Source organism: Fibroporia radiculosa (genome assembly GCF_000313525.1).
Source record: "Fibroporia radiculosa TFFH 294 genomic supercontigs, scaffold3262, whole genome shotgun sequence".
Lineage (NCBI taxonomy): Eukaryota > Fungi > Basidiomycota > Agaricomycetes > Polyporales > Fibroporiaceae > Fibroporia > Fibroporia radiculosa.
The window spans coordinates 56,545-77,631 of NW_012133382.1; the positions used below are offsets into that span (position 1 = coordinate 56,545).

The 21,087-nt window shown below is 54.6% G+C and overlaps 7 protein-coding genes across 7 annotated transcripts; 3 read left to right on the top strand and 4 right to left on the bottom strand.

The window, feature by feature from the left end:
* Positions 1-186: 186 nt before the first annotated feature.
* On the bottom strand, positions 187-3,769 carry FIBRA_04641 (uncharacterized protein; the record flags this gene model as incomplete). Its single annotated transcript, XM_012326432.1, has 6 exons — positions 187-276; positions 354-794; positions 854-2,378; positions 2,433-2,562; positions 2,618-3,213; positions 3,270-3,769. 6 exons carry the CDS (start codon positions 3,767-3,769, stop codon positions 187-189), a joined length of 3,282 nt encoding a protein of 1,093 aa, XP_012181822.1.
* A 1,944-nt stretch (positions 3,770-5,713) lies between these two features.
* Positions 5,714-7,616, bottom strand: FIBRA_04642 (uncharacterized protein; the record flags this gene model as incomplete). Its single annotated transcript, XM_012326433.1, has 3 exons — positions 5,714-7,106; positions 7,160-7,346; positions 7,472-7,616. 3 exons carry the CDS (start codon positions 7,614-7,616, stop codon positions 5,714-5,716), a joined length of 1,725 nt encoding a protein of 574 aa, XP_012181823.1.
* A 1,199-nt stretch (positions 7,617-8,815) lies between these two features.
* On the bottom strand, positions 8,816-12,029 carry FIBRA_04643 (uncharacterized protein; the record flags this gene model as incomplete). Its single annotated transcript, XM_012326434.1, has 9 exons — positions 8,816-8,986; positions 9,042-9,104; positions 9,164-9,340; positions 9,394-9,522; positions 9,595-11,156; positions 11,204-11,312; positions 11,369-11,620; positions 11,679-11,816; positions 11,868-12,029. The coding sequence occupies 9 exons, from the start codon at positions 12,027-12,029 to the stop codon at positions 8,816-8,818; spliced, it is 2,763 nt and encodes a 920-aa protein (XP_012181824.1).
* Positions 12,030-12,643: 614 nt separating this feature from the next.
* Positions 12,644-14,068, bottom strand: FIBRA_04644 (uncharacterized protein; the record flags this gene model as incomplete). The annotated part of the gene is made up of 7 exons (XM_012326435.1): positions 12,644-12,740; positions 12,802-12,934; positions 12,999-13,210; positions 13,272-13,585; positions 13,641-13,774; positions 13,829-13,893; positions 13,947-14,068. The coding sequence occupies 7 exons, from the start codon at positions 14,066-14,068 to the stop codon at positions 12,644-12,646; spliced, it is 1,077 nt and encodes a 358-aa protein (XP_012181825.1).
* Positions 14,069-14,455: 387 nt separating this feature from the next.
* On the top strand, positions 14,456-15,142 carry FIBRA_04645 (uncharacterized protein; the record flags this gene model as incomplete). The annotated part of the gene is made up of 5 exons (XM_012326436.1): positions 14,456-14,475; positions 14,526-14,609; positions 14,661-14,814; positions 14,869-15,003; positions 15,056-15,142. The coding sequence occupies 5 exons, from the start codon at positions 14,456-14,458 to the stop codon at positions 15,140-15,142; spliced, it is 480 nt and encodes a 159-aa protein (XP_012181826.1).
* Positions 15,143-15,735: 593 nt separating this feature from the next.
* FIBRA_04646 (uncharacterized protein) lies at positions 15,736-17,130 on the top strand (the record flags this gene model as incomplete). Its single annotated transcript, XM_012326437.1, has 1 exon — positions 15,736-17,130. One exon carries the CDS (start codon positions 15,736-15,738, stop codon positions 17,128-17,130), a length of 1,395 nt encoding a protein of 464 aa, XP_012181827.1.
* Positions 17,131-17,958: 828 nt separating this feature from the next.
* FIBRA_04647 (uncharacterized protein) lies at positions 17,959-19,631 on the top strand (the record flags this gene model as incomplete). Its single annotated transcript, XM_012326438.1, has 2 exons — positions 17,959-19,143; positions 19,212-19,631. The coding sequence occupies 2 exons, from the start codon at positions 17,959-17,961 to the stop codon at positions 19,629-19,631; spliced, it is 1,605 nt and encodes a 534-aa protein (XP_012181828.1).
* Positions 19,632-21,087: the final 1,456 nt, after the last annotated feature.

Sequence of the window (21,087 nt, forward strand, 5' to 3'; positions counted from 1 at the left end):
GATCTTTGCGCACGCCCTTCGGCCCTCCACCCCAGTGGTTCTAATATAGCCTCGGAAATCTCTTCTTCGATGAAAGGGGCCGCATCCTTAGACTCTTGTGCTAACATCCATGTCAACGAGCGAAGCTGTTCGGGGCGGAGAGGGATCTTGAAACTCGGGGGTTGGGTGTGCTCCTTATCGCGCCGATTACTCAAGAGCTCGAATTGTGGCATATGTATTTTGGCGGCGGGGATGAAGTCGGTGGTCAACCGCCATGACGTTGTGATCTTCCCAGTCCTACCTGCAGATGGCAGCCGGGACATGGCGCGGTGCATGAGGGAAGATATGTTGACACCAATCCGGACAATGCCTACGCCGTTCTCCTCGAGCTTGAGCTGTGTAACAAAGGGCGCAGGGCGGCGCTTGAGGCTTCGTTCATATTCCCCAGCCTGAGCCTTGTCTTCGATAGCCACGACACGTTTCTTGACCTTCGTCCAGCGGAGCTTGGGAGCTGTCGGAGCGCAACGTTCACAGTGATCGTGGCTCTTGGATACCTGCGAGTCTTGCCAGTCCCCAAAGCGATCGCCTACGTTCCGGATCCGCTCCATGAGCCAGGCGAGAGCCTTGAAAGTGCCACGCTCATGGACTCTGTCAACTTCCCTCCAGGAACCGCGAGGCCATTCGGGACCTGCCTGGTCATGCAGAGGAATGCGGCATACAAGCAACGCATTTGCACTGGTACAGGCATCGGTCGAAACGCTGATGTCCAAATGCTTGCCGGGAATGGCGTAGCGAGCATCGGCTCCTGCAGCGGCCTATTGAATTCAAAGAAACATGACAATATAAGCTTCAAAAGGATGGCTAGTAGTCTTACCATCAAATAGACATCGGAAGCTTCTACCCACTTGTATGGGATGTAGCATTTGACACTTTGAGTATCGTGCGCATCGGACTGTCTCCATTTTGAATCAAATTGGCATATGAGGGGGCGCGTCTCGCCATATTCGTATCGTCTCTTGCTGATAGAAATGACGAAACAATCATCATCTGGGTCGCCACAGCGTGTCGGGTCCATCAAGAGGAACAACGGCGGAAGGTTACCATCCGCAGGTTCAAGGCTCCTCTTGTGTAGCGCAGAATTGGCTGTACCGCACTTGTCGAGCAGAGTATACACGCCGGAAATGTCCCTATCGAAATGCTCGATGTCTTCTTCCGAGACGCTGATCTCGAGCCTGGAGTTTACCATCTTGTCACGGAACTCATTGCCCTGCAGCCCGAGCTTAGCTTCCCAAGCTGGGACCAATTCGCTACCAGTGATATCGATTTTCACAGACGTTGTGTAGGGGAGTGCGAAGTCCCATCGTCCACCGAACAGCCCATCGCTACACACGAACCGACCAATGGGCGATTCGAGTGCCTTCCGGATCTCAGAGTTAGCAGGTTCGCTATCCTTCGGTTTGGCAAAGAGACGCCACTCGGGCTGCAGGGGGTTAAGCTGTAGCTCCAGGTATGCGACGGGTGACTGGTAAGTGGCTGCCCAAACTTCCTGGCGTTTCGGCTCTACAAAATGCAGAGGCTGCTCGGCAGCACGAAGGACGGCAGACCGCCAGCCTGACCAACGTTTGCTAGGGATGTCCACGCCAGCCGATTCCTTCAGCTCGTCGAGAAGTTTCACAGTGACGTTTGAGAGCGTCAATGACATCGGCAGAGTGGACTTGAGCTCCTTGGCGAATGTCAGGGGAGGTAAACGAGGACTTGCAACGACGTTAATAGGTTCGTAGTTATGCTCAGGACGACCGCCACACTTGACACAAGACGAAGAACCACAATCAACACAACGGTTGAGCTGGCGATCCGTAATGTCCTTTCGCCCTTCGCATTCGCATAGACGAGCACTCTTCTCTGCATTATGCAACAAACTCTCGAGAGCCACCTGCGCAGTCGACACCAAATCCAGAGGCTTCTCGATTAGTTGATCTTCTCCAGAAATACGGTCTTCTACAGCCATAGACGACGTAGATTGATCAACTTGCATAGCCTCGTCATCCGCATCAGACACATCCTCGTCTACGTCCATAGCGTTCTTCGACTCGTATGTCGCCGCGTCATTGCCGTCTTTCAAAAGCTTCTTACCGACAATCAGAGCAGCCATGATGCATGCGCCTACAACTGTGGTAGACATGGCATTACCAGCAAGATCTGCCAGCTGATCCTCGGTCTCACGCGTCAGCAGCAGTTCGTCGACGGGCAAACCTTGCATGGACAACGCTTCGATGCCCACCATAGGGCCACCACGATTTGTGATGTACGGAATCATGGAAGGTGTGAGACACGGACAGATACCAACTTTGCTCGAGCCGATAGTACGGTCAACGTTCTGAGATAGATTCCACACTTGCCTACAAGTGTTCCGTCAGCATTTTCTAAGATCGAATGAATGGCCAGCGACTTACGTTTTATACGACGGATCAACACCCTTCTTAGCAGACCGGAGAAGACTGATGTCCATCAAGTCCCAGACACGTTCCACTTGACCAACACCCCAGTCATTCCATGTAAAATCCGGCATTTTACAAAAACCGCCTGTATAGTTCAATCTGAGTTGCATGTTACCGCAGTCGCACAGAATACCACGTACCTTCATCCCAACTAGTGAGGGGGCGCTTCAAGCCCAGTTCCTCTTCTAGTCTTGCTCTTTGATGCCGAGACTCACATCGGCCCCAGTCCGTACGACCCGTACGACGATCAACTCCATTGAAGCTTTCTGATACAAGCTTCTCTCTTGCTTGGTGTATCCGAGGGTCATCTGATGGCAATAGAAACGCGTCTAAGGTAGAAGATGCCGGTCTCTTCAGGTTGCCTATCCAACTCTTCCATTTCTGTGGAAGCCCAGAATCCCTTTGGTTTACCGCAAGTAAGTAAACGCGCGTGCGGGTGTGAGGAATATAAAACGTCTTCGTGTCTACTCTCAAAAACTCGGCACTATAGTTATTCTTCTTGAAATAATCGACTACCCTCGGCCATGGAGCTGAGCAAACGTTCTCCAGGATGACTAAGGGCGGCTGGTGGTTCTTGACCCAAGACATCATGCCGCGAAATGTCCGACCAGACTCGCCGTTGGCATCGATGTCTTGCTTCTCATTGTTCAAATTGGAATAGTCGACACAGGACGTCCCTGCTATGAGAATATCGACATCCCCGGGGACGGGCGCAAGGGCACCATACGCGGTGGTCCTATAGATTGATACGTTTGACATGAAATAATTATGGGACATAATGGCTGTGCTCACGCATGAGTATCTCCCAATTCACATACATCCCGGAACAGCAACGGCGGCTGAAAATTCCGCTCAATGTACGCCTGCTTGAACGGCTCAATCTCGCACGAGAACACGTGTTCAAACTCTAGATTGACTTCGTACTGTTCGAGAATGGACCTGCGAATAAGCTCCAGAGCAAGGAGAGGAGACTCGGTCCCAGAACACATAGTTGCGACGCGCATTTTGCGGCCTTCCAGGTGTTCGGCCACAGCCTTGATCTCAGGTACGCGTCGGACAAGATCGGAGAAAATGAGAGGAATTTCATGGATGGGAGGAAGATCTGAAGAGTCTGGGGCCGCTCCCTTAGTCGCATTCACAGTCGGTCTTTCTACTTCTGAGTCAGAGGCTTCAGCTTCACTGTTGGAGGACGCGTCGTCCTCGGACTCAGGCTGAGGAGCCCTACGACCACCAAAGAATGATGTTATAGGCTTTTGACTCTTTGCAGAAGTGGCTTTCCGTCCTGTTGGCATAGTGTCGACGGGGACGCGGATGAGGAGAGGTGGTGGTGCGAGAGTAAGGTGGACGCGTCGAGTCGCGCCAGAATGATTATGTGATGCGCGTCACACTCACGATCAGTCACACGTGACGATTGCGTGACGAGCGCGAATGTGAGAGGCGCTCGCCAATCCGACCGGGCAGCGGTTTAGGTGTCTTGGCGCCGTGCCGCCACAATTCAAGTTTCAACTTCCCATGGAATGTATTGCTGCGTGAATGCTCGCGAAAAACGTCCTGCGCACTTCTACGCAGCTAACGTCTCCCACGACACAGCTCTCCCTCTCCCCAGGATCTGCGCGCACAAGCCTCCAACTTATAACAATATTGAACAGAGCGCTGGCTCTGCACGAACGTGCGTCGTTAAAGTAAATTAAAGCTGTATTAGGAAGTGTACAAGGTTCTTATCCCATTGATTGTCCTAACTTAGCAGGGAGCGAACTTCGTCGTGTGCGCGTTGCTGTGATAGTTAGGTCCCCTGATTGTGCGTATACTTGTTGAAAATAGGAACAATCGACCCCAGGTATTAAGCATAGAATTTGCTGTTGGCTTTGCTGATCGCCGGCGAAGACTAGGAGAGTTTGGACACAATGCCTCCATTCCTAAGCATCGTTTGTTTGAAGATGAAACAAGTTTTCGGCCAAGACGCCTTCGATTGGTGGGACAGATCATATATATTTGATTGGTGCGTTACACAGATACCACTTGATCACACCTGGGGCTAATCATTTGATGGTCTCCTAGGTCCGTGGCATGCATTTGCTGGCTAATTGCTTCGTTCGTGAAAGGGTTTCCACCCTTTGAGCGAGATTTTGATCGAAACGATCCTCTTATTGACCAAAAACACAGAAAAAGCCAGTGAGTTGATCAGTTTCTCTGTTGTCAATTTTTGCTTAATGCCCGAGTTTTGAACTCGTACGCATCTGTATCACATAGAATCAGCGGCAATCTGAATTGGATGATAGCTATAATATTACCTTTAGGCATTATGGGTGTCGCCGCGGTCTTGCGACGTTCAGCCTTGAACCTTCACCATAGCTGCCTTTCTCTGTGGGCATGCAGGTTCGTATCCATGTCAGAAAGTATCGCTCTGCGTTATGAAATATTATTCTCTTTTAGAGGACTGGCAGAACTCGTCACGGAAGTTTTAAAAAATCGAGTCGGTCCGTGAATCGGAACCTTGACGTTAAAGAAGAGCGATATCTGATATGGTGTTTATAGGTCGACTTCGGCCTGACTTTCTTTCCAGGTGCGACTGGGACAAAACTTTGAAAGCCTGTGGAGGGTCAGTGATATGGTCTACCATCTCTGAAGAAAACAAACATGTTGATTCCGTATACATAGGAAAGTCGAAGATATTCTTGACGGTAGACGCTCATTTCCCTCCGGTCATTCCTCTACTGCATTTTCTGGAATGATGTTCTTGTCACTCTGGATTGCGGGGATGACGGGGGCATGGCGCATCACACAGCCTGCGCCTGCGCGATCACTACTTGCTAGCAAGTTGGCTAGGCTGACGTTGTCTATAATTCCTCTATTTTTCGCTACATGGGTTGCGGTCAGTCGCATCGAAGATAACGTATGTGTCATGGACAAGTGACATTTTTCGCTGACGAGGTATATATTGGGAAATATACAGAAACATCACAAGGAAGACGTCATCATCGGAAGTCTCATCGGAATAGTATCGGCGATAGTCTGCTACCTGATATACTGGCCTAGTCCCTTCGTTACTTACAGCACAAGCGCAAAGGGGGTCATCAGCACTCACGCCCGAGCAGTCTACCGGACTGACGTGAATGCTACGCAAGGCAACGGATATCAATATGAGCTGGCTGGTATGGAACACACAAACGAGATAGAAGCGGTGTAGGCTATCAAATATGGTGCTAGCTCATTCATAATGTAACTGCCTATGCTACTTACGAGGCTTCAGTCCGAACAAAGACCCATTTATCGCCAACCTTTTGCATCTTACCCGTACTTGTGCTTCCTCCTAACCCGGGCATCCCACCTTGTCCGTCGTCTGAACCCCCCTTACCAGGTGCTAACAGGTCGGCGTGCTCTACGGTTGGGACTTGCCATGAATCGATATTTGTGTCATAATCCGCGCCATAATGAATGCCTCTTTCATCTGGCTCCTCGTAAACTCGCGTCCCCCCAAAACCCGCACCCCGGCCGTTGCCGTGTCCATAGTCACCGCCTCCACGCCCTTTGCCTCCACGTTCCCTGCCACCCCGCCAAGGACCCTGATTGGGCTGGCGCCAACTCGAGTCGTTCCAATCATTTTCCTGTGCGGGCCACTGGCCAGTTTGCTCATTAGGTACGGGGAAATCTCCCATAGAGGCTAGCATGAATTGCATCACTTCAGTATGTGACGGTGGGTATCCGTGCGTAGCAATCCAAGCATCCCCAAGTGCCTCCCAAGATGCAGCTGACGAAGGATCAAAAGTAGACATATCGAATGAATCTAGTCCTCCCTTCTGTTGGGACTGAACGGATATGTCGGATTTTTTAATGGGTGGTGAGTGTGGTGTCGACGTTTCACGTCGCGGCGATTGTTTATCCGAAACGGAAAACGTGGAACTCCCTTGTTCTACAGCTGCAAACGATGAAGGTCCGGGCGGGCAGGAAAATTGGTGTCCTCTTCCATTTCCTGTAGGTGTAGAATCAGATCCGGTAGCTGGTGACTCCATCCTGACATCTCGCCCAAACTCGTCTTTTCCCACCGACCCGTCGGGAGCGCCAGGAGGCCCTGCCGGATTAGTCCTGTACCTGTCGCCCTGCGAGACGGAGTGTCTCCGAGGGCTGTATGGCTTGGGATCTCTCCTTCCGCCGTATCTACTAGGAGGACTTCGAGAGCGGCTATCTCTTCCCCTAGGAGGAGAGTTCCATTCCCGGTTTCGGCCGCGGTCTCTGTGCCTGTCGCGATCGTCCCATCTTCCACGACCGCGACCGCGATGGCTGCCTCTGAAGCCTCCTCTGTGGGGGCGGCGATCATCGTAATAATCATCACGGTCTCTAGGGCGGTCTGGGCCGCCATACGAGTTATAAGGTGGTTCTCTACGATCGAACCCGCTGTGATCATCTCGAAATGGCGGAGGCTGTGGGCGACTTTCGTCAAGAGGCACTACAGGTATAGCACTTGTTGAAGATGAGGACGGGACTAATGACACAGGTAATGATATGGGCTGTGTAGAAATCCCGTTCCCCTGTTTAGCTGCCTGTGTAAGTTGCTGGAACAGCGCAAGCTGATTCGCATCCAACGCAGGTCCTGAAATAGGTGCAAGCGTGGTTGTGTTTGAAGATATTTGGCTGATGGACAATGAGTATTGCCAATGGAAGGCGAAAATGCTAGGCCAGCTTACCCATTGTTGGCGGCAGCTACTGCGTTTTTGGCTTGACTCAACAGTGCGAGTAACGTGGATTGGACCGACTCTCCGGTCAGCGAGTTAGGGAGTGGCGCCGCGGGTGGTGCCGCGGGCGGGGGCGATATGGAGGTTGTTGAGATAGGTTGTCGGTGTTCTGCGGTAGTAGCAACTACATTGTCGGGCTCTGACACAGACAGATCATGTTTCAGTTCAAATGCTCACTTAAAAGTCGTTCGTGTGTAGCAAAATGACTGGGATTACACGAACGGATGATATACTTAGCGAACAAATATAAACATTGATGAGCACCTTTTTCTGTAGCGCCCTTCACATACTGCGTCAGACGTCCTAGTACTGCGGAAGGGAACGTATTCGATTTGGCCCAAATGTCAAGGATCTTCTTGCACTTTTCCTGTAAGAGACGATTCCAGAAAGCGGTCAGGATACAGGCCATTTCTATGGAGCCGAGACAGAGATGAGAGCTAAACGACCATTGACGATTATCATGTGATAGCGCGCTGGTGGCTTATCCGTCGACGCATATATCGAGGCGTGGACGCGTGTTAACGAAGATGCGACCGCGCTTGCGCGCGAAATGCTACAATGTTAGACAAAACATTCTACCAGTCGGCTGCAAGTTGATCATACTCCACGCGACATGCCAATGTTAGAGCCTACCCTACGGCATCGGAAACAGACGTCCATGAAAGACTCTAGGTCTAGGGTCGACAATCGGAGGACAAACAACATTGAGATCGTACAACGGCTCCAATCAAGGAGCACGATAGTCAGTAAGGATGGCTAGGCACTAACCTTAGTCTCAGGGGTCCGCGAGGACACAAGATCCCGAAATAAACTGTCTAGTACACCTTCGACCTTTAGCAAGAATGTGGCACAATTGCCCTGCTCGGAGTTGATGTCCCCAGTAATACCATGCTTGTTTACCTGATTCCTTGCGGCCCTCGAGAGAGCATCGAAAACATATAGGCTTGATGTCTTCGCTGATTGGGGCAGTGATTTGTGCATTCGAAATAAGGACGATACGAGCTGAGTGTCATTCTGGTGGGAAGACCCAATTGTGGGACATGTACATAAAGCAATTTTGAAGAAGCACGGTAAGCATACGCAAAATCATATAATGAATAGACGTACATGCATGCACTTCAGAGCGATATCAGTGAGGACAGTCATTTTAGAGGCCGAAAGTCTCTTTGCATGAACAAGATCTTTAAGCGTGGATTCAAACGCCTACACCGAAACGTGGGAGCTCAATACTGCGTAGTACACAATCAAAAATTAGTACTTACCTCAACGGACGCCATCTAAGACCACTATGCTGGGAGAACGTCTTCAATGTGCGATATTGTGCCGGTCGTGGTTAGAATGTCCCTTTCCCAGGTCTCCAGCGTCCAACGTGTTTGCACCTATTTGTCCTGAAGCATGGTCCGTGCGTTTAGCCTCAAAAGGCAATCAGCGCCAACATTGACCTGAGTACCGAAATATCAAACGTTGAACGATTGCTGATCGCTCAACCAAGACCCACAGACAGTAATTTCACATAAAGGTGCACTAAATACGTAAACAAAGTGGGCAATATTTGAAAAATGATCCGTGGGTAAGGCTATGTACATGAATGAATGCGGGCGAAGCCGGTCAGGACTGCACAGGTCCAATTGGGTGACCACGCAATAACTTATTAATAGTAGTGGTCCTCAGTGGGGTATCCGCAAACAAAGCCCGCACGAGGTTGACAAGTTCGTCCACTTCGAAGTCAACGAGAGCACCTTCTTCGAATAAGTACGAAATGTCCGCAATTGATGCCTCCTAAAGAAAGTGATGAGGCACGACGACTACCTGTGACGTACGGGAAATAGCTCACCAAAAGCTCGGACAAATATGAGAATTTCAGCCAAGATGGTACGTAAGCGACAACGAAGGTGGTCTTGGGATGGATTCATAAATATCAGCATCTGATTAGATCGCGAATGCAACTAATCTCACCCGATCACTAACGAAAAGACCTTCTAAGGCATTCAAGATATGGCACAGCTCGTTCAAACGGTGGGATTCATCCGCAGTAATATCTGGTAGCGCAAGAATATCCGCAAGCACGCGCGAAAGCGCGGCCTCAGCTGTGGCACCAACTGCGTCGTAATATTTGCTCTTTGTCAGAACGCCCTAACACAAAATGAGCATCGTCTTAATAAGATAATTAGTGAAACGCTGTAGACCTTCCACTCCTGCGCAAGCTGTCGCACACGCTGCAGCACTTGGCTAAGAGCACTCTCGCATTCGTCAAAACGGTCTTGCTCCATTGTGTCTACAAACCCCTCGGCTTTATCCAGAGTCTCATTGACCAACTGACATTGTCGATTCTTAGAAAAAATTGGGATGTCAGTCAGTATGGCAGGTATCGCATTACGGTCACTTACGATGGTTTCGGCAAACCAACTCTCGCCAAGCAGTTTCAGATGATCTCTACACTCCTCGAGTCTCGTCTTCACGGAAGTCGTGGATGGCGTCAAACTGTCTAAGAGACGGCCAACTTCTGCGCTCAAATACAAACAATCATTCGAGAACCGGATAGATAACTTCGGTGACGCCATGAGGGCCTTAGAGCATGTCACAGGATAGATAGCACGGTAAAGTTCCAGGGTAAAAGGTGCTGCTTGTAAGAGTAGAGATGCTATAGGAACCGTCGGACTGCGCTGGGATGAGAATATACCAGAGGATGCAAGGCGGGCACCCTCGGACAAGATTCGCTCCGTATGTTGCACTAACTCTTTGGAGCGGCCAGACACCATATACGACTCCTCAACCGCTTGTGATAGATGTGGGGATGACAGCGCCTCCTTCGGCGATGACATAAAAGGTGTTGGTGGGGGAAGTTGTGCAGGCGCAGGCGCCTGCAGAGATTTTGTATGAGAGTTCTTACCCTTTGATGACAGCTTTTCCAGTCGTGTTGCAGGCTTTGCTTTGACATGATTGCCGTTTGCGCCATTCGTGCCGTTCGCATGTGAAGGTTTAGCATTGGAATCATCGCCCCAGCCATCATTCCAAGGATCGTCTAGATCATCGTCATTAAGAGTCTCTGAGTCGTCATTCCACCCCCAAGCATCGCCCGGATCCGGATCTTCCGAGGCCGCCATAGACTCGAGAGGCACTTCTGCCTGTAGCTCAGGTTCAGCGGCCGTCTCAGGCTCTGCATCGTCTCCAAAGCCCCATGCGTCCTCTTCAACCTCTGGAGCATTCTGCGAGTCACTCGGTCCATCGTCGTCAAACCCCCATGCAGTCTCGGCCTCATTCTCAGCGGCCTCAGCCGCAGGTTTTTCTGTATCTGGGCGGTCATTTAGCTTGCTCTCCCGTCCTGGAATGGCTGGCACGCCAACAAAGAATCTCTGGCTCTCGTCCTCCGCAGCAAGGACTATATGACGACCCGTCTCCAATAGTTCAGTGCGCCTCTTGCGCTCATAGTGCACGTCAACATTATCGGACCAAACTTTGATCTCCGCCTCACCCGTGTCCCCAAGTGCTGACTGAATGTAATCAGTCTCAAACTGACGCGCCTTTTGGACCAAATGAAGGAAGTCAGGGAGGTCGTCAAGTGAGGAGGGCAAGGAAGGAGCCAAGAGATGATTGAGCACGGCCAGCCTAAGTGGCTTGCACAGCGACTGCGAGAAGGAAGCCCGTTCTGTTGATGGAAGATGAGGTAGCAGGTGAGTATCAATGAAGGTAAGAATCGTCGACAGGTTCTCCAGTCGAGACGATGGATTTGTTGAGTTTGGTGGTGCAGGATACAAGTTCAACCTGTGTTCACTTGCCCCGGAAATACTGTTTGTAGAGCTGATGACCACGGAAGCTGGCTGCTTTAACGTGAAGTCGACATAATGTGTAATAAGATCTCGGCGAAGAGATGCTAAATGAGAAGTAAGGGTCGCTTGTGGTAGAGCGGCGAGGACAGACGACAAAAATATACTTGTGTCGGATTGTCTCACTTTATGCACATCAAAACGACATCTCAAAGGAAAAGTGGATACACACCTTGAACGGAGGTTGATATGAATACCTCGGATGGTGATACTTTTACACCGCGAGTGTATGCGTCGTCCAGTTGTTCTTCAGTTCTAGCTTTCAGCACTCTGAAGCTGCGCTAGGTGATATCATAATGTAATTATGAAAAGATGGGACAAGTATCTATGCGCTTACCTGTAAGTCACCCATGACAGAACTCCGTTCCAGTGGTCGCGGTGCACTACTAAGGTCTGCCTCAAATTTCTGGCACACCTCCATCGCTTCAGGCAATCGACCTTCCTGGGAGAAACGTGCAAGCTCATGGTAGCTGTTTTTGCATAGGAGGAGATGAGACAAAGCACTCCATTTCGTTTCTGCGTCGAGGCTGGCCTGCGCAAGGGCTGCATGTCTGCTGAGAACGCCTAATAATCTAGGCACAAGCCCTGACTTCATGATCGGGCGAATTGTCAGCTACGAGATCACAGTACGATTCTTATTCCCTTACCTCCGAATCCGACAGATGACTGCTTAAACTATCGACGTTCGTAGTGAGAACGCCCAAGCGCTCCTGAATGGACCGAGCACTAGTCAGTTGCTCATTAAAAGCTGGGAGATCATGAGATATTCGTTCGTATATTCGTTCCTATTCATCCCGGGTAAGAAGCGGCTAGGTAGTATAGATACAATGCGGTACTTTTGTCTGCGTAATTGTGTCATCAAGTTCAGCCACCCAAGACGAAGCCAGTTCCGCGTTCAGAGATTTGGCAGTAGCCTCAGAGATCTTCGTAAGTATCTTTGTTGATACATCTTGCGGATCTTTCTGCCGCGGCAAATGTGAAGGAAGGGGGAATGCCATGAGGGAAACGCCGTCGAAGAACAGTGAACTACTAGGACCCGTATTGGGTTCAACTGCCGTTCGAGCTTCGAGTATGACGCCTTTCCGGGGCAGCAATGAGGAAAGCAGCAGTCAGAATATCGGTCGTTAGATCAAGACGAGACCAAGGAAACGCAGGCGAATTGCATAATAAACACAACTGCAAGCACTGAGACAGCCAGTAGCCAGCGTGTTCAGTCGCCAGGCGCGACGCTAGCGTGTCATACACCAGCACCACGTGATTATAGACTCAAATCTCAGATTGCCATTTTGATTTTACATTGCCAATGCACTTCAAGATTCGAGTCCATCGCGCAATCAAAAGCGATTCCCCGCAGTCGCAAAACCGCACCAAAGACAGTAGTCGAGCGCAAAGATCGCGCTGGTAGTGCAAAAAGAGTCTCAAGATAGATTGGCCTCTTGATGAAGTACATGGGTTTGCTCCGAACATTCAGACAGTGACCAGAGACATATCCGACATGCGAACTGCAGAAGCAGCCGCGCGGGCTATATAGAGGCTCAGTTAAGGAGATACAATCATAGTACAATAAATTCCACAACACGATTGAACGCCGCCACCTACAAGCGCAGGCAACTCACGCCGATTTAGCGGACAGCTCTACCGCATTTTTGAAAGCACCCAGCAACGCCGTCAGCTGTATCTTCTCACTCGCTCCGGTAGATAGTCGGTGCCTGCGCAGAACGAGACTCAGTTTCGAATGACTAGGGAGTGTAACGCACTGCGCAAGCTTACTCTGTGGTCGCCAGGAAGTCGAGCACATAAACGCGCACATGTGGCTTGAAGTCGATGGTTTCGATGTACTCATAGGCACCGTTGATGAGGTCCGGCAGCGCCAAGCCGCGCTCGACCTTCAGCGCTGAGATCACTATAGCATCAACAGTGAGATGTGTTCCAGCGGCTGAATGTGACCACAGCGAAATGCAACCTACTCTTATAAGAGGTGGTGAAGTCGTCTGAGAGCATCGAGTTGACGACGGTCTCAATATCTGATGGGTGTGGGCTACCGGTACAGTCATAAATCTGTGCTTCACCGATGAGATCGAACGCGGCGTGACACGCCTGGAGAACGTTCAAGGCTCTCCGCATGTCTCCCTTCGAGAGCTTGAGCAGTGCCTTCTTGCCGTCCTCGGTCAGTTTTACCCTAGAGCATCACGACAGTTGGGTGAGCTGCACGGATACTACCGACAACCTATATAGTATACCCTTCAGCTTCTATCACGCTGTTGAGCCGCCGCTCGACCTCGGGGATGGGCAGTGGCGAGAATCGAAAGCGCGTGCAGCGACTTTGGATCGCGGGGATGATCTTGTTGACGTAGTTGCAGATGATGCAGAAGCGCACGTTCTTCGTGTACTGTTCAATGACGCGTCGCAGGGCTGCTTGGGCCGCGGTTGTCATCATATCCGCCTCGTCCAGGATGATGAGCTTGTAGCCCTTGAGGAATAGTGTGCGCGTCTCTGCAAAGTTCTTGATCTGCTCGCGCACAACGTCGATACCGCGGTCGTCTGAAGCGTTGAGCTTGTAAAAAAGCGTGATATGTTTCTGAATAGTTCAAAGGACTGAGCAGACGCACCTCCAGTATCTGCTTGCGATAGTCGTTTCCATATATCCGACGCGCCACAGCCAGGATGGTTGAAGTTTTACCCGTGCCAGGTGGACCATAGAAGAGTAGATGCGGTAATTGGTTTTTCTCGATGAACTTTTCGACTAGAGACAGCAGCTTTGGTGATTAGGCGCACATGCCAATCAAGTAGCACTTACTGGTGCTGGTAATGTCCTTGTGAGATACAATGTCATCCATGCTGACCGGCCGATATTTCTCCACCCTTAAAACAGTATTTAAGGGTTCATAAATGAAGCAAAGTAAGACATAGCGCACCAGGGCAAGTTCTCGATGTCATGACCACCATTAAGCTCTACTGCCTTTCCTTTCCCTTTTGCTTCAGATGGCACTGGGGTTATCTCGCTCTCAATCATCTGAACATCTTCATCGGTATCCATAAATGCGATAAGTCGGGCTTCTTGTCCGAAAACGTCAGAATAGTATAGGTACGAAAGAGGAGTGTCGCTGCGTGGCAGGTCGCGTCGCGCGACGCGTCCAACCCAACGCGTGTCACGAGCAGCGCGTCTCGGCGCAAGATGCCGAACTATATACGCGGAGTTTGAACCTTGTTACCAATGTGCACGGACCATCCACAGAGCGATGGGATTACAAATCATCGACTATATAACTACGCCCGATCGCATTTCGGATTCTCATACCCGGTTTTAGCTTTTGTCAACGACTCCATCGTTTAGATCGTTGGACAGACAGAGGCGTCCGTCAAGTGAGTAGAATTCGAGCATTCATCGTGCTATGAGACTGAGAGCTTACGCCGGAACAGCAGGATGCAGATTTTCGTGAAGACGTGAGCTGATTGCACTCTTTTGTTGGTCTAGTATACTGACTTTCACACAGCCTCACGGGCAAGACTATCACCCTCGAGGTGGAGTCTTCCGACACCATCGACAATGTAAAGGCCAAAATCCAAGACAAGGAGGGGTGAGTCCGCTCCCGGCGGATTTGACTGTAGTTACTGAACTCGGTTATCAGCATTCCCCCCGACCAGCAGCGTCTCATCTTCGCCGGCAAACAGCTCGAGGATGGTCGCACCCTCAGCGACTACAACATCCAGAAGGAGTCTACCCTTCACCTCGTGCTCCGCCTGCGTGGTGGTGCGAAGAAGCGCAAGAAAAAAACCTACAACGTGAGTGCGCGCGACTCATGTTTAGTATGCAGAGGCTGACCGTGCCCGAAACAGACCCCCAAGAAAATCAAGCACAAGCGCAAGAAGGTCAAGATGTCCATCTTGAAATACTACAAGGTGGAGTCGGACGGTAAGATCAAGCGTCTCCGTCGTGAATGCCCGTCCGCCGAGTGCGGTGCCGGTATCTTCGTGAGTGTAGACAACGCCGCCCTGGTGACACTTGCTGATAGGGCCTCTCCAGATGGCTTTCCACCAAGATCGCCAGTACTGCGGCAAGTGTGGGTTGACCTACACCTTCACGCCTGGCACTAAGCCCCCTGTTGTCTAAGCATTGTGCTCTGTAGGATCTCATATGTAGCGCTTTCTTTGTATCCATGCGAAATACATCTAGGATGGCACGCACTGTACTCTTGCTGTCAGCTGAATGAAAGAGATTGAAACGGACAGAATGGCGCCAGTTGGGGACGCCGACGGTGGCGGTACTTGTCTCGCGGACCAATCACAGCACGGCGTCCCGAAATTTTGCAGCGCGAGCGCAGCCGCTGGCGCAAGCAATCGATATAAGACACTGCTCTGACGACCATGCCACGTCGTACACTAGATTTTTCGCGACTCGAACGCAGGCTGGGACTGCAATCTCTCCACGGCGCCTTCATCTCCGCCAACGCGCCATGCACTCAGTCCTCCTCATCGATGAAATTTTCCAGCTAGTGCTCGACGGCTGCTCGTCCTGGCCGCAACGAGACTACCGCTACTCGCTGTGTCAAGTGGCCAGATGCTGCAGGGCGTGGCAGGACCCCGCGCTGAATAGGTTGTGGTGCCGTCTGGATAGCATCAAGCCCCTGGTCCGGCTGCTCCCCAGTCTTCTCGAGAGCACGGACACCGCGGTGCGTCCTCCCTGCGGCCCGCCCGCGCCCAGCTATGGCCCATCTAACAAATCGCGTCCAGGCGGACGATCAGGTGCAGCGGGACGCCGTCACGCGTTTGAACGCGTACGCTTCCCGTGTGAAGGCCATCAGACACGTCGAGCCCGTTGCGCTGCCGGCGCCTTTCCAATCGCTCGTCGCGCTGCCGCAGCTCGCGCACGCGCAGTTTGGCTGGAGGGGGTGCGAGCCCGCGCCTCTGTGGGCGGTCTCCAAGGCACTGCGTGACGTCGATATCAGCATAGGCTATGCGGAGGACCCGGGTATGCCTGCTATTGATGGCTGCTCGACCGTGGTAGGAAGGAGTGACGCCATGCTCCAATATCTCGAGCGAGTAGGCGCAGCGGCGGTTCCCATCGAGACCCTCCGTCTCCGCGGGGCTGCCTCGGAGCAGCTCGTCCGGCAGGCCCTCTCGTTCGCCTCGCTCACCGCACTGCAGCTCCGCGTCGGGAAGCAGCTCTCGACGCAGGTCCTCCTTACGCTTGCCACGGCCGCTCCGTGCCTCGAGGCGCTCGACATCGAGGCGCACCACATTACCGCGGAGTCGATGTGCGCGTCCGTGTCTTCCGCCTCGGCGCCGTTACTCTTTCCTGCGCTGCGCGACCTCCGAATCAATTCCACGCCGGGCCTATTTGGAATGATGCTGCCGCTCATGCCGCCCAGTGTCCTCCGAAGCGTGCATTTCGATGTGTGCGCCCCTGACGGGCCGTCGGCGCTGCTCCCGCTGTTCGGAGCGTTGGTCGCGACGGCCGGGAGCAGTCTGGAGTCGCTCGTGCTGGAGTACTGGCCCGACTTTGAGGAGGAGGAAGGCGATCCGCGGACAGAGTTCCCCGATTGGTTCACGCTGGACCTGCTGCGCCCGCTTGCGGGGCTTATCAGCCTTCGGTATTTTAGGCTGACGGCGGCTCGGCTGCCCTGCCTGGACGACAAGGACGTGGGCGAGATCGGCAAGTGGTGGCGCCAGGTCGAGCACCTGGATCTGGGGACGCGAGATCAGCGCTCTGATTGGGGGCCGGGGCTGACGCCGGGGGTGTACGCGTCTCTGGCCAAGATGTGTCCCATGCTCAAGTCGCTGGCGCTACCGGTGGACGTGCCTGAGTTTGCGGACGAGGGGCAGCCGTCGGTGGAGGAGATGCTGGCGCCGTTTGGGCGGATGCGCAAGGCGGAGGGGTGGGGCAGGGTGCAGCCGCGGCACGGGCTGGAGGAGATACGGTACGGGGTGTTGCCAGACGCGCCGGGGGCTGTGAAGGCGTTCGATATGTTCCTGGTCGCGCTGTTTCCGTCGGTGAAAAGGACCGAGGGGTCGCCCGAGTCGGCGCCGGTGCGTGCAGGGCAAGATCCGCACCCCGCGGCGGTGGTGCACTATCTGAATATGCTGGTGGATTGCCGTTGACGGAGAGAGGCGCGGCCTCTCTAGACCTGAATGGAGCTCCGCGACAGCAAGCCTCTGGGAACGGTGTTGGTATTAGATGGGGAATTAGACGCCATGATCGGATAGTGCCAGGACGAATAATGGAGGGGGTAGATGGACTCATCTCCGTATAGATCTGGTCTGGATGAATGATTAGACTGTGCTGTACATGGAGAGTTGTGATATGTGGCTCGGGGTAGACAGGTCTGGGTGGAATCGAAGGGGGGGTGTGACGCCGTGTAGCACGCTGGATGGTGTAGAATGGGAATGGGAATAGGAGATTAAGCCGAGTGAGCGGTGTTGGGATAGAGATTGAGCCAAGTGAGCGGACACGAGGAGTGGTGTGCGAGAGGCTTGGCTGAGGTCGCCGTTGGCAACGAGGGAGGAGACAGAGAGAGACAGAGAGAGTAGTCGCGCGCTCTGCGGCTGCGATGGCGCTGGGGAGAGGCGCGCGAGTGGGAGAAGGCGCGGGTCGGTGGCGAGGAGCGGGCGCTCGGAGGGCAGGATGGTGCCGGGCGCCAGTGGGCTATGCGACGCCCGCCAGCTTATTTGCCGCGTGCGTGTCTGATCCTGCCTCCGCCTCGGGCGCTCGCTGGGCTCTACCCCCTTACGCGCCCGTCCTCTTCATAAAGACGCGTTTGCCGTCTCTCCGTCCTCGTCGCTCCGCCCCAGCTCGCCCTCCCACCGCCTGCCCTGCCCTCTCCTGTCCCGCCCCGCCCCGTCCCGCCCGACAAGACACCATGGCCGTGCGCCATTCGTACAGTGAGCCCCCATTCCCCCTCCTCGCGCTGCCACTTACCCCGGCCCTCAATGTCGCGGATCGCAGGTCCCGCTCGCCAGGCGGGCTCCAAACGTCTCACCTCCATCCCCGTCGACGTCTACATGCTCATCCTCGACGAGCTCCTCCACGACGTCCAGTCCTCCATCGCCGAGCGCAAAGCCATCCTCACCCGCCTCAACCTCGTCTGCCGCCTCTTCTCCGCCCTTGTCGCCCCCAAGCTCTTTGCCACCATGGCCTTCCTCGGCACCCCCAGCAAGGGCACCCAGGTCCGAATCCGCCAGGCCCGCAAACTCTGGATGAACCAGCTCGCAAAAGGCGACGAGACCGCGTGCATGCTCGGCGCCTTCGTTAGGGAGGTCCAATTCTCAGACTGGATCCCCCTTCACGATCTCGACCAGTACAGCCTCTCCCGACAAGACCTCCCTCGTTACCTCCAGCTCGTCCCCCTCTTTCCCAACCTCCGTGTCCTCCATCTCGTCCGCACCCCTGTCGCGCCCCCCCTCCTCCATGCCGTCGCCGGCCTCGAGTCCCTCGACGTCCTCTGCATCAGACATTGCTCCTTCGCTGTTCCGACTCCCGCGGCATCTTTGCCAAGCGCGCCCCTCATGCGCCTATCCAAGTTCGAGGTCACAGCTGCAGACGGCGTGGAGCCCTACGTCCAAGCGCTCGCTTCCCTCGCCGGAACTCCGGCCCTGCGCTCTTTGTCCACCACAGAATGGCCTATCGCTCATGCTGTCATCGCAAAGGACACCGTCACGGCCCTGCGCGACCTCGACGTCCCTTTCCTCCCCAGGGCTGCCCCCACCCTGTTCGCTTTCCTGAACCGCACGCCCACCCTCGTTGATTTGTCCGTGGTCGGAGTGGACGGCAGCGAGGCGCTCGACGCAGGCGAGCATGTAGTCCGGTGCTCCGATGCCCTCCAGAGCACGGCCCTGCCCCACCTCAAGTCTTTGAGGTGTCCGCTCTATCTTCTAGCCTCCTTCCTCCGTGGTCAGGCGATATCGCGCCTCAGCCTCGTCGATCCGAGCGATTGGTTCGGCCCTAGCCTCTCCGCGGACGAGCGGCTCCTGGCGCCTCTGAAACAGTGTGACCTCCGGGAGCTCGAGCTTCCAGCGTGGATTCTGTACAACACTCCCATGGAGCGCCTCGCCCCCAAGCTGTCCAGACTATCCGTCTGTTTCCCCATCCACACGTTTAGCATGCCCCCTGAGCTGGTGAGCGACTCTCGGGCATCGCCCGCAGTCAGATAAATCGTCAGCTAATCATCACACCCACCGCGCAGATCGTACAGGAACTGTGCGCGCTCAAGCACAAGCTGCCCCTGCAGAGCCTCGAGCTGCACTTTGTGGACACCGTCTGGAAGCTCAATCTTCCCCTCCAGCATCGCATGATCGTGAAGCACTTGTCGCGCGCGTTTCCGACCGCTAGAAAATTCTCCCTCATCGATGCTATTGAATGGCACGCCGAGTCAGGCAGCTCAGAATGGAGACCCATCGTGCGCGGGCGCGAATCTGTCAAGGCGCTATTGCTGCTAGAGCAGGAGGCTATTTGGGACGTCATGCAGGTCGCTGATTTTGGGGGGACGCTCCTGGCGCTGTTTGAGAGGGACGAAATTACGCCTGCGCTTGCCCGGCGGTTGTCCCAGGAGCGCCGGCCAGGGCGGCCACAGCTCGATGGCGCGGGCGGCTCAACGCGTCTCTAGCGCGACACGGTGGGGCCGTTGCGCAGACGCTGGGGGCTGTGATTGTTTTATTTGCATTCGACATATTCATAGAAAGCATCTGTGTGGACGATGAACTCTGTAGTCTTCTCGGCTTGACTGCTTCACATCAGCTGTGTGCAATACGATAGCGGCTGGACTGATGTATCGTAGACGCACAGTGTATCAACTAGATCTCGTGCTTGCTGGCTGCCGTCTGCGTCGTCTGCTAATGATTGAGTTTTTTGGGCGTGAAGATTGGAATCTCAGTCGCTCGGGCTCCGCGCTATCGGCTGGCTTCGATCGGGCGCACGTGACCAAGTGGCCACTTGCCATATTGGGGTTGGCGGCGTTACCGCCTGCGCAGACACTGCAACGACCCACCATCCCCGGGCGACTCTGGGCTCGCTCTCTCTTTCATCTCTCTTTGCACGATCACCCCCATCACACATGCCGTCTGCTGCCACATACGACGACGGCTACGCAGCGACGAGCTCCCGCTATCTTTCTGCCGGCTCGTCGTCGACCTCGCCACGCAAGTCTCCTTCACGACAAAGCCTCAGCCTCCACGCCCGTCGCTCCACGGCCTCCCTGCGCGGGTCCAGCTTGGCCCAAACACTAGACGAGGATGCAGCAAACGGGCGACACTCGCTCGCCCACGAGCTCGCGGTGGCGCTGATGCCAGAGCCGAGCGCAGGGTCGAGGCTGTTGGCGGAAGAATTTGGGATCGAGTACGACGAGGGCGCAGAGGGCATCGACGCACACCCCGAGGGAGAACACGGCGCCCCCGCAGAGGCGCAGGCGCAGCAGGACGAGCCCGACCGCGGTCCCGCAGCGAGCGGCGACCGCCCGCGGTCCCCATTCACCGACCATGCGCCGCCAGACGTCGACCCGCTCTTCAGCCCGCCCGCGCCGCCGTCGCCGAGGCGCCGGCGGCAACCCGACCAGGACCCGATGGTCGTCCTCGCGCACGACCTGGAGTACACGGAGCAGTTCCTCGCGCAGCTGCGCCGCCTCGACGCCGACCACAGCGCCGCGTCCGCGCAGCCGAGCCTCGAGACGCTCGCGTCGGACGTGATCCGCCGCATCGACGACGCCGCGCGCGACCGCGAGGGCCAGGTGCGCGAGCTGCTCGAGTGCGAGCGCGAGTTCAGGAAGATCGCGGGCGAGGTCGGCGGCACGGAGGCGCTCGGGCAGCTCGACGCGCTCGAGCGCCTCATCGACGCCGAGCCGGGCACCCGCGCGCAGGACCCGCCGCGCGAGCTCGACGCGATCCAGGAGGAGGCGCCGTCCAGCACCAGCCTCGCGGCCGACTGGGAGGTCGACCCCGACCGCGCGCCGCTCGGCGACAACGACGACGACGCCGAGGACGAGTACGACCCTGCGTCCCCCGTCAAGACGACGTTCCCGCCGCCCCCACCCCCGTCCGGCCCGCCGACCGCGGCGAACACGATTTCGC